General features: G+C 35.0%; 1 protein-coding gene and 1 pseudogene across 1 annotated transcript; one reads left to right on the top strand and one right to left on the bottom strand.

Moving 5' to 3' along the window:
- Positions 1-2,799: 2,799 nt before the first annotated feature.
- LOC116111196 lies at positions 2,800-4,121 on the top strand (annotated as a pseudogene).
- A 1,607-nt stretch (positions 4,122-5,728) lies between these two features.
- On the bottom strand, positions 5,729-8,167 carry LOC116111231 (60S ribosomal export protein NMD3-like). Its single transcript, XM_031397428.1, is given in 2 exon segments — positions 5,729-7,377; positions 7,970-8,167. A coding segment is annotated over 1 exon segment (1,533 nt). The 5' UTR covers positions 7,370-7,377; positions 7,970-8,167; the 3' UTR covers positions 5,729-5,836.
- Positions 8,168-14,029: the final 5,862 nt, after the last annotated feature.

Raw genomic sequence — 14,029 nt, forward strand, 5'->3', positions numbered from 1 at the left:
ATTTTGGTTTTCACAAGAAGTTGTTCATACGAGCGACTTATTACATACCCGTAAGATAAAAAATATGGTAACAACTCTAAAAATAAATTATGTTCCAAAAAATTTTAAATAAATATTTTATTTCATCTTAAACCTTTAATGTAATATAGCATATATTTTTTGCAATATACAAATAATTATTATTATGTAGAGACAAGTTCTTTAATACATGACCTAGAAAAATTATAACTTATTACAATGTGAAATTTATTCTTATTTATAATTAACTCAAATTAGATCCAAAATTTTATATATATGTATATACAAGAGAATCGGTGCTTGTTGATCAAATTAGCAAGGCTTCTTTAGTTGACGACCAAGTCTTGAATTTGGAACTTTGTTGAATCAGAATCCTCTTTAAATACGTTAGTCTTGAAATTAAGATTTTATGGCAAACGCGTACCCGTGTGTCTGTCCACATTTGTGATTTTTGAAGCTGCACTATCTTTCTCAGGCCTAATAGTATGATCAATTGGCGGTGCGATTAGATAGAGTTCACAAGAAATTATTGACCAACATTATATTGATAGTTGACATTTTGGTCCTTTTGAAAGCTATATGTAATGCTCACAAAATTCAATCCTACATGTTTATATCATTAATCACATGTATAATTAAGTATCTATGGCTGAATTTATATCTTAAAGTTGATGAGAATTGAGGACAAAGGAATTAAGGTAGAGTTTGGAGTTAGAGTAGCTTTTCTCGTTATCCCTTGTTTCTTATATGATATTCTAAAATTTGTTCTGTAAATACATTTTAAAAGTGATTATAGATCAATCTATTTCTTTTATGATCTATTTTATTGAAGGGTTTCAAAAGCACATATTTCTAGTTTTTAGAATTCAAAATCAGCTTTGAGAAAAGTCGATTACCAAAATGCCTTACGATGAACTATAGATTCTAATTTTATTAAATAAAAAACTAATTTGGTAAATGAACTTTAAAATTAGATTATTAAAATAATAAAAAATATTAAAAACACAAAATACATAAACGAGCCAACAGAGTTTTCAAAAAATATTTTCTAGTGAGTTCAATAACATCGCCAACACTATTGGGATCGCCTATCGGTGATCTACACAATTGTGTTGATGTTGTTTAAATAGGATCATATCAGAGGGTATCACGCTAAATTGTAGAATCCAAGTGCCATAAACCTTCTGATATCACCCTTGGGTCAGATTTGATTTGATTTAAGAAATTTTGACATGAATGCAAATCCAAAATAAAACGAAAATGTCTGAACACAACCCATCGTCTGGCCTACAACGAGAATAATACGAAATGTGGTATCGTTGAATCATGATTGTGAGGACAAAAATATTTTATTAATAAAGTATTTAACTTCACAATGACACCCATGTGATGTGATGGACTGATTGACAACCGATTGGTTAAGTTCTATCATTTTTCAGCCTAGAAGTATCGAAGATCCACATACAGCCTCATTTTCTTAATTTGGTATTGGTACCTCTCCATATAATAATTGAGTTGAGTATTGAACCCTGGTTACATATATAATTAGACAATTAAGTTAGAAGCGTGAATAACAACATCTAGGTGTCATTTTAATAATAGAATTAGGTCACAAAAAGTTAGATAATTTATTATGATAAGGATAGCCAAACCATAAGTCCAACTTAACCGGTTACCCTTTTTCTAACTAATTGATTAATTTTGTTGATTTTTATCATTTACTTATGAGTTAACGAAACTTTTTTCAACTCAAATAATGATTTAATGATTTTTTTATCCACACACTTTTAAAATACCACTTTATTATTCAAATTTATATTTCGATAACGAATAAAGAATAAACTTAGTCCAAACTGTTTGAGTTTTTAAAGATAGTAAATTAATAAGCCTTTTAGTGATAAAATGTTAGATTTTGATAGTTAAAATTAATCAAAATTTAATTTGAGAGGGGTGGTTACATCAACCCTTATCGCTCAATTATTGACGATTAGCGGGATCGACAAGAGTAATGTTTAAGGGGTTTTAATGAGTGATAATCGAGGAAAAGAATAGTAGTGATGTGGAGTTGCAATGATGCTGAAATTGAAAGTAGAATATATATTTAGATAATAAAATGATATTTTTAAAGTCTGTCGATAGAAAAGTATCATTAAACCATTATTTTGGTGGAAAAAAGTAGTTTACTCTTTACATATAAATCATTTTGATATTGTCCAAATTATACAAGTTTGAATTTTGCCCAACTAATCGACCGGGAATTAACTCTTTTCTGCTTTGGCTCTGGCAACTGTTACTGTTTTCAGAAACCAGTTTATATCATTAAAATGTTTTCACTTTTAATAAAGAGCAAACTGGGTGAAACCAACAACCAGTCAACCAATATGATTTGGAAGTCAGTAGTTGAAGTCTTTGGTGATGATATAGCAGAAGATAAGTATTACAAAAGAATGAAAATGGTGAATAGGACTCAATAATTTAGCAGTGAATCAAATCATCATTGATGCTAACATCACCAACATTATTTACTACAGATCTTGCTTATACTATACGTAGCTTCCACCCCTACCACTACTCTTAATCAATGTAGGTTGAGTTTCATCGCTACTTTTATTATCAATTCATTGATTCAGGAAGTGCTTTCCGGAGCTTCCTCCTGGAATCTGGATCTCATCAAGTTATGTTTTATTGAAGAAGATTCTTACCAGGAACATATTTTTCCAGGTTTCAGATCCTTCTACTTCTCTAAAGTGTTTTGTTCAATCACATTTTCTTAGAGTTACTTCCGGGAATGATTGAATTTTTGTTTTCTTCATTGTATGAAAACATGATTTCCGGAGAAGATGATGTTAAAAATGCTGTGTTGCCTATACTGAAACTCCTTTCAATTACACTGTTTGGTTTAATTCTTTCCCACCCGAAAGTCCACTCATCCCAAAGCCACTTTCAAGACACTCAGCAAGCTTTTATTTGTTCTCTCTTGCCTTGCTTGATATTCATTCACCTCGGTCAATCCGTTACTCTTGACAATATTATCCACTGTGGTTCATTCCTGTAAACGTTGTTGTTAGTACAGCCATTGGTTGCATATTGGGCGTTTTGGTGACGCTAATATGCCGACCGCCGCCGCAATTCTTCCGGTTTACAATCATCATGACCGCTTTTGGAAACACCGGGAACATTCCTCTTGCTGTTGTTTCGTCAGTTTGCCACAACACGGATAATCCTTTTGGTATTGATGTTATAGTGCTGGAGTTGCATATGCATCTTTTTCTCAGTGGGTTTCAGTCATTCTTGTCTGCACTCTTGTTTACCACATGATGGAACCTCCAATGGAGTATTATGAGATTGTGGAAGAAGAATATCAAATCAGTGAATTGAGGAGTACCAATTGTATGAGGATCTCAGTAGGCCACTCTTGTTGAAGCAGAGTGGCCAGAATGGAGGACAAGGAAACTGAGCATTGCAAGACACTTTTATTGCAGGCTGTTTAATAACATTTCAGGCTCTCAAATCCAGCAATTCTGATTTTGAGTCCCCGCCGGAGGAGGGAGGTTCCGCCGGTCCAAAGTCTCTCAGGTGCTTGGCTAGCCTAGAATGGTTAGAAAGATTAGAATTGTCGCTGAACATACACCAATTCGCCACATTCTTCAGCCCCCCATTTTCGGTTCTCTAGTAGCAATTGCTGTTGGGATTATTCCTGGACTAAAATCCATTGTATTTGGCAGTGATGCTGCACTAAAGTTATCACAGACAGTTTAGACATTATGGCTGAGGCTGCAGTGCCTTCAGCTAGGCTCATTATCGGAGGAATGTTAACAGAAGGTCCAGAAGAATCGAGACTCGGGCTTAGAACTACAATTGGTATTATTGTTGCAAGGCTTTTTGTTCTTCCTGTGATTGGAATTGGAGTCATCTGTTTGGCCGATAAGTGGAACTTTTGGTCACGGGGATGAATTGTATCGGTTCGTGATATTCTGCAATACACAACACCAAGTGCCATTTTGATAGGTGCATTGCCAGCTTGAGGGGCTATGCGTTAGTGAAGCTTCAGCACTCCTCTCTGGCAGCATGTTTTTGCCATGTTCTCTCTTGCATTATCTTAATCATCTACTTCAAATTTTTTCTAGTCTATGGCTAAGGTGTGTCCATAAATCTTTCTGCTTATTTCATTTCAATTTTCAAGTTCACACAATATTCATTAGTCATCATCAGGAGGCCAGCCCGGACATCTTCTGGGCTATATTCCGATTCATGTGCTGCAGTGAGAAAATCAGAAGGATAGCAAAACTTGCGGTTGAAATGATGGGGATAAAGATGCTTTCACAAGGTACAAAATCATACTGGCAACAAAAAGTAGGAAGATTTTGAGGGCTACTTTTGTCATAAATGGAATGAAAAAAATTTGTGAATTCTATCAGATGATTGATTGATTGATTGATTGCTCTGCCCTATCTTTTTCTTTTTTTAATTCTTCAGCTTTCTTATAATTATTTTGGCGCATATGATGGTTCTGATAAGTCAATGCTGTATCAATTTGCTTTAGTGCAGTCTAAATGTACATCTTCAACTAACAGCAATCCCTATGCTCTTTTACTTTCTGAAAGAACTCTTTAAGCAAAAGTGGGTTGAGTTTAACACAGGAAGAGGACAATTGACTCATAAAGTTGGTAGATTTTACATACTGTACTGGGAACAAATTTAGCATCAGAAGAGATATGACACATCCCTATGTTCTTTCTCATTTTGCCACAAAGGGGTGTTTTTATTTGTTAAAATAATGAGAGCTTTGTGAGCCACTCAGAAACATCATAAACTTACTTTGCTTAGAACAACATTATTAAAAGAACAACAAAGAATTTAAATCCATCCAACTATAGCACTTAACCCAACCAATCCATTACGTTTGCCACATACAGTTGATTGATCTTTAAAAAGTTTGGTTATCGTTCTTAACTTCTTTTCCCACGAAGGTAAACTCTTTGTTGCCAAGAAAACTGACAAGACTCAACGGCGTTGCATCTTTTGACACAATTGAAATATGAGACATGAAAATCCTACAAATAGTTGATAATAGCAACATTCTGATACTTTGCATCAGATGGCAAACACCATTCTGTATCAAGACCTATCACAATTTTGTGAAGTCTATGCCGATGAATGTAGACTACTTCTTTTATCCAATTATTAACCATTGAGAAAGTACCGTGATTCAATTGTATAATTCGCAAAGGCATTTGGGACATCTGGAAATCCAGACTCCAGAGGCATTTGCAAATTGATAGTACAAAACTTGCAACCCAGACTCCATGGAGTCCCATTAAGAATGGGGAATATTAAGTATTTTTACAGTATAAGTTGATACAGAAATAATCCAATTTCTGAAATAACTTACAACAAAATCTTTTGAAAAATATTTAGTAACAAAAAGAAAAAGTTTTGACATAACAATCCTAGGAACCGATCAGATAGAATATTTTTGAAGTGTGTTCACTCATAAATTAAAATAAAAGAGAGCTTCTATCTTTTCAAATGAATAAAAAGGCTAAAATAGATCATAGATGTTAAACATTTACATATACTGCAACTTGTCTAATACAAAATTGGAATTAGGGGAAACAGAAACTTAAAGCCAATTCTGTAGCCCTCTGCTGCAACTGTAACTACAGCAGTCTTCTATCACAAGAGAATCCAAGAACAACGGAAACAAAGAAGACATGAATTTTATGTTCTCCTTCATAAATTTAAAACCAGAAACTTCATTCAAAAGTTACAAAATATATAAATAAGAACTCTCCAATGATGCAAATTAACTTAGAGGTCACTCTCTCATACCATCATCCCCCATTTCCTCATCACTTAAGTCGAGATCAGCAAGAAGTTCTTCCAGAGGAACAGAAGGAACATCCCCACCATCAGTTACAGATGCCATCTCTGATGGTTGGTAATCTCTATTACGATACAATGACATATTGAATCTCAACTCAGGATTCTCTTCCAAATCTCTCAAGAACTCTTCATACTCGTTGTTTGCCTTCTCTTGGTCACCTCTACCTCTACTGTTATCCACTTCCATGTCCAGGGACTTGAGCTTCCAAGGACGAGGCTTGCCACGCTTTCTCTGGCGCTTCTCTTCATAGCTCTTCTTTATCAAAATTGTCTCCGGTAGTACAAGACCTTTGTATTTGTCCAGTTCAATATCATTGTTGTTAGCCCCATAGAGGTCATAACCGAGAGCATAGTCCCCTGGGTTCAAAAGATGGCCTAGATGTGTTCTTATGGAAAAAATGGTATCATTCTTCCCAAAATCTGATAAACGAGCTACTTGGGCATCAGCCAAAACACACTTTGAGCCACCAACATTAACTTCAGAAGAGACAGGCTCTACATCTAAAACAATATATTCCACAAGCTGTCGGCTAGTGAGCAAAGATTTAAAGGACGATCTCCAATACTGATCAGCATCCAAGAAACAATGCCTCAGAGTAATCGGATCAAGTAGAGCAATGCTATTTGTCACTTTTGTGCAGATAACCAGAGGACCAAGATTCCCCAAACTAACAGCAACTTTTGGAGGCAGACAGATCAAATCCTCGCGACAAATGGGACTGATCTCAACTGAGAAAGTATACTTATAATTGTAGTTGTTGCTCTTAGCATCATGGGAAACAAGTTGTTTGTCGTGGCGGCTCCTTACTGGAGCAACTTTTCCCACAAATTCAACAAATTTAACAGCATGACTTCTATTACCAAAGAAAAAATCAATTCCCTAATCCATTTGCTTTATTTTAATAGCTCGTGTAGCAGCATCATGTTTCAGAATAAGCTGCTCCAAAAAGAAAAAAGTTCGCCTGTGAGAGACATGTTGTCGTAGCTGTACAGCCGCAACCCATTGATCAGGGTTGGCCGCAACCCTTGTACAAGATTCACACATTTGATCTTGCTGATGATACTCAACAACATAAGATTGTTCAAGAATCGCTCCATTAAGAACTTCCTTCTGAACCGTCAGCTTGACCTTGATTCTCTTGGAATGAGGTTCAGTCCATATAAATTCAGCATGTATTAACCTAGCTCCATTCAGATTCTTGAGTCTCTTCACACAAATAGTCAACAGCTCCTTAGATTCTAATTGGGCTTTTATCCAAGTTTTTGGAGGTTGCAAGTAGCAATCACACTCGGGGCAATGCTTAAGGTCCACCTTCTTCTGTAAGCCTTCTGTGATGTCAACTTCAGAACGCAAACATGTGACGCACATATTGGCAGCATTTGGTACCATCGGCACACCACATTTGCAGCACAAAACACTCCCAATGGTTTGTGGAACCACAAACATCCCTGCATCCTGGGACATGTCTAACACTAAAAATAAAGAAAGAAATATTTCAGTTATTCACGTCTGAAGAACCAAAAACACTAAAATAATATTTATATATGTGTCATCAATGATGAGGTATTCCACTCTATATAATCTCCTAAAATATTTCCAGAAAAGGATAGATTACTTCGACACGAAATTGCTGGTGGTTCCATGAAGATGAACTAACATGTAATACAGCTCTAACATATCAAATTCTAATTCCATATAACTTTACACCATTAGTTTGTAACATTTCAACCAAATCCAAATCACACAACACTCTCTCATTATCCATAACAGTTTTCAAGCATCAGTTTCAATAAGAACTTTCCCACACCAGATCATTCAACTAGAAACACATATCACAGAAAATTCAAAGCTGTAGCAAGTCCACCCAAAAAAAAAAAAAAAGAAAGAAAGAAAGCTAGATTTTAAATTTAAAAAAAAAAAAAATCTAACTTTTATAATTAAATTTCACAAACAGGGAGCAAAACATATGAAACTTGAGACATAACCCAGAAGGATTCGAATGATTATAAAACAAGAATTGCCAAAAGCAAAGAGGAGATGATAAAAACAAAACAAACAAAATACCTGATTTGATATTGAAAGAGATATTTGGAAAAACAGAAACAAGGGAGACACAATTCGGCTCTTACACAACTATAAACCCTAAGCCGGTTCCGGTTCGGATATTTGGGTCGAGTTTGGGTTTACGCCTTTGCTTCAAATGAAATGAAGAGACTTCATATAAATACCCATTCTTAAAGTCAGGCGGTTAGGGTTAGGGATATTAGTATATTACAACCGGGTAGATTTTCTAAGCAATAGTAGGAAAAGAATTTGATCACCCTGTAGTTTTTGTCTATCAACTCCAGATCCCACCATTTTGAAGACTATAATTTACGCCCTTGATTTAACATACGCTGTTAACTTGTAAGAGTCTGAGAGTCTCTAATGAGTAAGGACGAGAATGCCCTTCGTTTGATGTTGACCGGAATGAAATACTAAAAGAGAATCGCCCACAAAGAACGGACATGGTTTGAGAAAACAAATTACTCACTCACTAGAACATAAAGCCAGAGGTCATGATTAGACTTGGCAAACCGGCGGGTGCGAGTTGGGTGTGGACGGGTACGGGTCAATAGTTGGTATAAATCTTTTTGGTTCTTAAAATAAACAGTTTAAGAAGGTCCAATTGAAACGACGGATTCATTGGATTTTCTATTATACAACAAGTGTTTTTTTTAGTGAAAAAGTTTTTTAAAGAAAAAAAATGAATACTACAGGACTAAGGGGCCACCAATAATTTTTGACTTTTTATCTATATTATCTATGTTTTTAATGTTTTTATCTGAGAATTTCTTTTATTTTTATCCAATTTTTTCATTTAATTGTTTTTTTTTTTAAATGTTACGACTTGATTAGAAATTCTTTTTTTAGGTTTCTTGCTAGTTTAATATTTTAATTATTCGGGATTGCTAACTCAACAATAAAGTACTCAACTTTTAACTGCGACTCGTATCTTTTACACATTTTTATGATACCCATACTCAGTTATGTAGGTACGGGTGGACCCGTGGGTCACTCGTTTCCCAAATCTGTAGTCACTTTTTAATTTTTATGCACAGTTTGATCATTAAGACACGAAAAACAGCAGGAGATGGCACTGATAAAAACTATAAGATAAAAAGAGAAGCTTGTTTATTATTTTGATACGTTCATTTAACTTGAACTGATGCCCTCTTGATACAAACATGAAAACAGTACATGATCTACAAATCTACTCAAAATGCTTCATTTGTTTTCCATGCCTTATGCGATTGCTTAAAAGTTTTAATGATTGTTCAACAGGAAAAACTTGAAGAACAAGCAAAACTGTGGACTGGAAGCTGGAAAAGGGTGACCACGAGAATGCATCATAGGGGTCAGAAATGGCAGAAAATAATGGAAAATTAGCAAAAGCATGGCAAGAGTTTATATCTGTTAAGTTTCAAAGTACATTGAGATGTATATGTATTCTTGTATAAGATTACACTCATCTATTATATAACTTTTTACCGCTAAGGTATGTTACCATTTCTCAAATTAAAAACGACTTTGTCAGTACCAAATTATGCTTAATGATTGGTCCACGAGATCAGAAAGCTTGTTTTGTAGACTTTCATCACTGCCACTGGCATTTGAAATAGAACTCCGATATCAAGAAATCAAAAACTCGTGCCCAGAACAGCAGCTATCATGGCCTTATCCTCATCATTCCACAAACTGCGTCCCATATTAAACTCAAATTTCATATTTAAAATTTTAAGTAGCCAGATCAAATAGAGGAAATTTAACTGATACGCCTTCCTAACTTTCGATTTGAGAATATAACCTTGAAAAGGTTTTTTATTTTATTTTTTTGGGTTAAAAAATATAACGTGACGCACTTAAGTGTAATTAAAGCAGCAAAAAAGATTAAGGTGAAAAGATTTAAACATTTGTGGGTTAGAGCATAATAAAGAGAAGTTGATTTAAAATTTGAAAGGCAAAACACATTTCTCTCAGCTTCTCTTTCTCAAAACAGGATTCAAACACCTTCCTCTCTCTCGTTTTTTCTTCCAATTTTTTGCAATTTCTTAATTTCTTTGCTCTTTGCATTTTTGTCATTCCTTGCAATTCTCGGTTAAGCTATAATGGCTGAGATCCTCAAAGAAACAGAAAAAAACTCATCCACTCCCCAAATTGTAGGCACCACTAAGTCTACCAAAAATGGAGAAGAAAAAGTTGTGGTGGAGCAACTTCCGATGACTAAAGTTGCTCCACTAGGAGAGAAGACGGCACCGATAGAAGACATTCTGCTGGTGGAACAAGGGAAGGCAGGAGTTGAAATTGAAACTGAAGAGGAGGACGTCAACGCAAATTCCAACGAGGAGGTGGAAGAAGATGAAATTATTGATTGTTGGTGCTAATTTGGGGATATTTGGTTGGTGTTTGTTGTTAGGTCATTGTTGCATTTTGTCAACTAGTTGGAGGGCATCAGAAGAGTGGGTGTTTTAGGCTTCCAGAGGACCGGGGAAGCCAAGGGAGGCCATAGGGAGGTTGTTTGTGGTAGTGATGTGTTGTTCTTCAAATGGGAGGGAGCTTGAGCCGGAAGATGGTGTAGTGATGATCTTGTCGTCACTGTAATTGACCATGGTCCCTGGTGCCATAAAAATCATGGTGGTATCAAGCGTCGAACATGATCGCTTAAGCGACCAAGAGTAAAAGCGAATAATTGCTTAAGCGATCGTGCATCTGGGCAAAAGTTGATTCCTCCTCGAACATGGTCGCTTAAGCTATTATTAAAAGCAAAGGATCGCTTAAGCGATATAATAAATTGCTTAAGCGATCGTGCGTCTGAGCACTTATTTATTGTCTTGTTCGTGATCGCTTAAGTGACCAACAGTAAAAGCGAGCAGAAGTTTATCCTGCCTCGGACATGATCGCTTAAGCGACCAAGGTTAAAAGCAACGGATCGCTTAAGCGATCGTGCGTCTGAGCACTTATTGATTCTATCTTATTCGTGATTGCTTAAGCGACCAAGTGTAAAAGTGTAGAATCGCTTAAGCGATAACATAAATACAACCAGATCTCTTAAGCGACTAAGTCTAAATACAAAGGATCGCTTACGCGATAAATGAAATCTCTTAAGCGATCTAGTGCATTCGGATTATTTTTATTGTATTCACTAGATCAGTTAAGCGATTAACTCTATCTTAGACATATAAGGTGTACGATTCATTCAGTGGACCATGACCGTTATTATATTTTAATTAAATTAGTTCTTTTACGGCTATATTAAACATATATAGTGTAGAATGTTTACGTCTATATTAAATATATCAGGTATACGATTCGTTCAGTGAACCATGACCGTTATTATATTTTAATTAAATTGGTTCTTTTACGGCTATATTAAACATATATGGTGTATAATGTTTATGTCTATATTAAACATATTAGGTGTACGATTCGTTTAGTGGACCATGACCGTTATTATATTTTAATTAAATTACTTCTTTTACATCTATATTAAACATATGTCCATAAACATGGAAAATAAATATTTAAGTAAATTACCTTTAATCGCTTAAGCAATTCTGTCTATTTAGCCTTGGTCTACAGAGTGCAGAGCAGATGGTTGCAGAGTTAAATTTTATATCAATATTATATTTTTTATATATTACTTTCTTGCCAAGAACTAACAAAAATAATAGAATAACAATAGATCTTTCAGTTTTATGTACGGTGTTGATCGACAAATACCGAAGTGCTCTTTTCACATTCTATTGAAATGAAAAAAATAATTAATAACAATAAATAATTAATAATTAATAAAAAAGGACTAAATATTAAATAAATATTACGAAATATAATTTCTCACTCAAACGTTCACAATATCAAAAGATTGAGGAGAAAAGAAGCAAATTGGCCTTGGTCGCTTAAGTGATCACAGCTTATCTATACTAGATCACTTAAGCGAGAGCTGACATCGCTTAAGTGATTGTGTATTTGAGAAGGATTATTCTAAGTACAAAAGCAAATTACCTTTGATCGCTTAAGCAATGTCAGCTCTCGCTTAAGCGATCTTATACAAAAAAGTTGTGATCGCTTAAGCAACAGCCTACGTCGCTTAAGCGACCAAGGCCAATTTTGTTTGTATTTTACTATTCCTTCTCAAATTCAAGATCGCTTAAGCAGTGTCAGTTCTTGCTTAAGCGATCCTATATAGATAAACCGTGATCGCTTAAGCGATAGTCGATGTCGCTTAAGCGACCAAGGCCAATTTTCTTTGTACTTGTCTATTCCTTCTCAAATTCAAGATCGCTTAAGCGATGTTAGCTCTTGCTTAAGTGATCCTGTAAGATAAGTTGTGATCGCTTAAGCGATAGCTGACGTCACTTAAGCAACCAAGGCCAATTTTATTTGTACTTGACATTTCCTTCTCAAATTCATAAAAATTAGCTTAAGTGATGTCATCACTCGCTTAAGCGATTTTGTATTGATAACATCTCAATATTGAATGAATTTATATGCACAATAACGTCTCAATATTGAATGAATTTAGTAGCACAATAAAAGCAACAATTAAGTAACTAGAAGCATCCTTACTATCATTTATTCAAAACTTCAAACAAAAATATATCCAATTGTCAACATAAAAAGTTGAAAACAACAAAGCATTCATAACAAGTCCATGAGACCAAAAAGGGAATCTCATAAAATACTCACCAAAACTATAAAAATTGTTTTATGATTCACTAATAAGTCTTCAACGGTTGGCTTTGGCAACTCTCTCGATTTCATCCTTCTTCTTGATGGCATAGCTGAAAATACAAGGACATAAAATCAGTTTAATGCACCACAAAAGATTGACATACAACCAAGAGAAACTAGTGAACAAGTAACGAAACAACATCTAGCCACTCACCAAAATATTCAACACCCAAAACAACATCTCATGTCTAATAATAGCCAAGTACCTATAATGCAAGGAAAAAAAATTATTAACCAATATATTAAGGGTTGACAGATTTTAAAAAGCATCTGGAGAGTAGCTTAAGCGATCTGGTGTATCGCTTAAGCGATCTGGTATATCGCTTAATGCATCGCTTAAGCGATCTAGTACAAATAAGCCTGATCGCTTAAGCGATATGTTGCCATATACCTGATCGCTTAAGTGATCTGTTGCCATATACCTGATCGCTTAAGCGATCTGCTACTATATACCAGACTTAAACTAGATCGCTTAAGAGATCTTCTGTCATATACCAGATCGCTTAAGCGATCTGCTACCACATACCAGACTTATACCAGATCACTTAAGGGATCCATTAGATCCAAAACACATTTTCAACCACCTCCACCTACAATTGGTGCTACCACCCCTAACTACCCACAATGCAAGAAAATATTCAACAAATTTCACTCCTTTCAACTTGCATTACATCAAACACAACCCAACAACCTAAACAACTAAATCAAAATCATAACCCAAACCCAATCCATTATTAAATCTTTGTAAATCTAAATATAAAATGTAAAGAGAAGATACACATACTTGGACAAAATGTTAGGAGGAAGAGGAGGAGGCAGATCTTTGGCAGAGAAGATGTCAATGGTGGAGGAAGAAGAAAGTATTAATGGTGGAGGAACAAAAAGATATAGAGGAATGAGGAAGAAGAACATGTAGAGGAAGGAGGAAGAAGAAGATGTAGACGAAGCTATGAAGAAACAACAACCAGGGTAGGGATGCGTTAATGGCTGGAGGAAGAAGAAGGTGTTTGGGTTTATTTGCAAGAATTTTGGGTTTTTGGGAACATAGTATAATTTTTAAAAGATTACACAATACTTCATTAATCCTAATTAAGCACTAATCATGTTTAATTATCCTTAATCAATAATAAGGCTATTTAGTTAACACTTTAAAACTTCATAGCCTTTTAATTAAATTTGAACTTGACATGGTCTTTTAATAAAATGCCCTAATCAAATACCAACACCAACCACCCCAACCACCCCCCCACCCACTTGAATTAAATCTACTCAGAAAATCCAGAAAACCCACATGGTTTTAATTACATGAGAGCGTGTGCTTATGATTTCAGATCTTGCAAGCTCAAAAGGTAA

Source organism: Pistacia vera, unplaced genomic scaffold (assembly GCF_008641045.1).
Source record: "Pistacia vera cultivar Batoury unplaced genomic scaffold, PisVer_v2 Contig63, whole genome shotgun sequence".
NCBI lineage: Eukaryota > Viridiplantae > Streptophyta > Magnoliopsida > Sapindales > Anacardiaceae > Pistacia > Pistacia vera.